This window comes from Galeopterus variegatus, unplaced genomic scaffold, assembly GCF_000696425.1.
Source record: "Galeopterus variegatus unplaced genomic scaffold, G_variegatus-3.0.2 Scaffold502, whole genome shotgun sequence".
Lineage (NCBI taxonomy): Eukaryota > Metazoa > Chordata > Mammalia > Dermoptera > Cynocephalidae > Galeopterus > Galeopterus variegatus.
Genome location: NW_007726613.1, coordinates 384,572 through 386,903, shown reverse-complemented (window position 1 = coordinate 386,903; position 2,332 = coordinate 384,572). Strand labels below are relative to the sequence as shown.

The following is a 2,332-nucleotide window of genomic DNA, read 5'->3' as shown; positions in this document are numbered from 1 at the left end:
TTTTTGTCTCTTTTTCAAAGTCAATTTACACATTGATTGTCTCATTCTTTAACATATATTTAAATTGAATTGTAGGAAGGTGCCTCAAAGTATTCATGAAAGAAAGGAATTAATTGATAATACAAATCTCTCCGTGAATTTTTTGAAGACCCCTTGTATGTACAGAAACATTACATTTAAAGTAGGTACTCATTTAATTCGTTCTTTAAGGCAAAGAAACTGCCAGTAGGTATCCTCCTTCACTGATTTTATTGGTAGTTTCCACACCTTATGTTTGTTCTTCGTGTCTAGTTCTTTATGCCTAACCTAACGGATTCGTGATTCTTTGAATCCCTTAAAATTGAATTAAAAGTACTGTGCATATGAGNCTAACGGATTCGTGATTCTTTGAATCCCTTAAAATTGAATTAAAAGTACTGTGCATATGAGAGAGAAAGGGGGCTCACTGAGCTCATCAAAAGGCCCAAATCATTATCCAAGTTCCTTTAGACTTTCTTGGGTGCAAAATTCTTCTCTTCCTCTGTATAATTACCAAAAGGAGAAAATTAATAAATGAAAAGAAAATGCTATTGCTTCTGTTTCTCATGCCTTAAGTCTTGACATATATTTTTTGAAGAAAGGGGGAAAAAGACACTGGAATTGTCTTATCATTTGGAGCCATAAACATATGTGAATAGATGTTTTCTCATCATTCTTGTTGAAGGGAAGGAGAATCCTGAATTTTTTCATTTTTTAGGCAAAAACTACTAGTCTAGTGATCATACAAAATTGCCATTACACAGTTTGTCTTTTGCTGCATTCGCCTTAGGAAGTGATTCAATAAATGGTTTCTTTACAAATTACTGAAAGAGGTTTGTTATAATGCCACTTACTTTTTGCTTTTTAGTAGTAATCATTTGTTCCATGTTTTGTGTTCTTTCCCCCAAATTATCACATTGAGTTAAATAACACTTAAAATAAAAAGTTTAAGACTGCTTTAAAATTGCATAATTTCTTGATGGAAGATTGAAATGAGAAATTTGCTTTTCACTGTACATTCATTTGAATTTTCCAAATGCCATAATTTGTGCGTGTATTATGTATTCACATAGAAAATTTAACATTTTTGAAATAGCAGAGAAGTTTAAACAATCACAAAAATAAGAATTTTTAAAACCTTAATCCTGTTAAAATTTAGCAATATTAGGTGAGAAAATCTATTATCTATTGCCTAACTTAAATTATTTTTATAACAAAAAAAATTAAAAGAAACCTTTCTCCAGAAGTTTTATATATTCACCCAATATAATTATGTAATATATATATCTATATATATAATATAGCTATAAAAATAAGAAGAATAGAAATGTGTTTACAAAGAAGTTTGCACATCATAATTACTTCAGAAAAATAATAGTTAAAATATATAAAATATTAAAGTACCATAAAAAAGAAATTGTAATTTACATACATATAAAGAGAGTGCAAAATTCTCCCGGGAATAAGAGTAAATTAAGTTGAAATTAAGCAGAAAAAAGTCAGTTGATTTTTAATACACTTACAGAAATTTTGTTTCACTTCATTTAAAACTCAAATATCTACAAAAGGTAACTGCTTTTGAAATGTGAATGCAAGAAATAGAGAAACCTAAGTTCATAATTAGAAGAGAGTAGTGTTTTCTTTATTGGCCATCTATAATCAAGTGTTACAGATCTCACTGGCTGTAGTAACGGCTTAAGAATCTGAGGGCCGCTGTTCAACTCTAAGAAAAACTCATTCAGTGCCTTATCAGGATTTATACATCTGCAACTACGCAAAGCCCTGCAGATTTCACAAACCGGCTCCCGGGTTGCAACAAAACTCAGCCTCTTAACTTGGGACGTTTCGACTTTCTCCTAAGGAAAAAAGAACACCATCCTTGGCAGGAGGAAAAAAAGAGCCTAACGAGTGAGCGTACATAGGGAGCTTTCTGAAAAGTATCATAGCGGAGCAGCAATGGCAGCTTCAACCAAATGCCAGCACTGCAGAAGGTTGGTCCTGCTGTGCACTCTCCTGGGAACGCTGTGGGAGGCCAGGTCCAGTCAGATCCGCTATTCAGTGCCTGAAGAGACAGAAAAGGGGTATATCCTGGGAAACATCTCTAGAGATCTGGGACTGGAGGCCCGCGAGCTGGCGGAACGCGGAGTCCGCATCATTTCCAGAAGTAGGACGCACCTTTTCTCCCTGAATCCGCAACGCGGCAGCTTGGTCACAGCGGGCAGAATAGACCGGGAGGAGCTCTGCGCTGAGACCGTGCGCTGTCTATTGAACTTTAAAGTCCTGATTGAAGACAGAGTGAAACTTTACAGAATAG

General features: G+C 34.7%; 1 protein-coding gene across 1 annotated transcript in view; it reads left to right on the top strand.

The window, feature by feature from the left end:
- The window catches only part of LOC103587917 (protocadherin gamma-B6-like), an 8,472-nt gene that overhangs the window by 3,063 nt on the left and 3,077 nt on the right, over window positions 1-2,332 (top strand). The window contains 1 exon segment of the mRNA XM_008569479.1: window positions 1,999-2,182. Coding sequence (XP_008567701.1) covers window positions 1,999-2,182 — 184 coding nt within the window.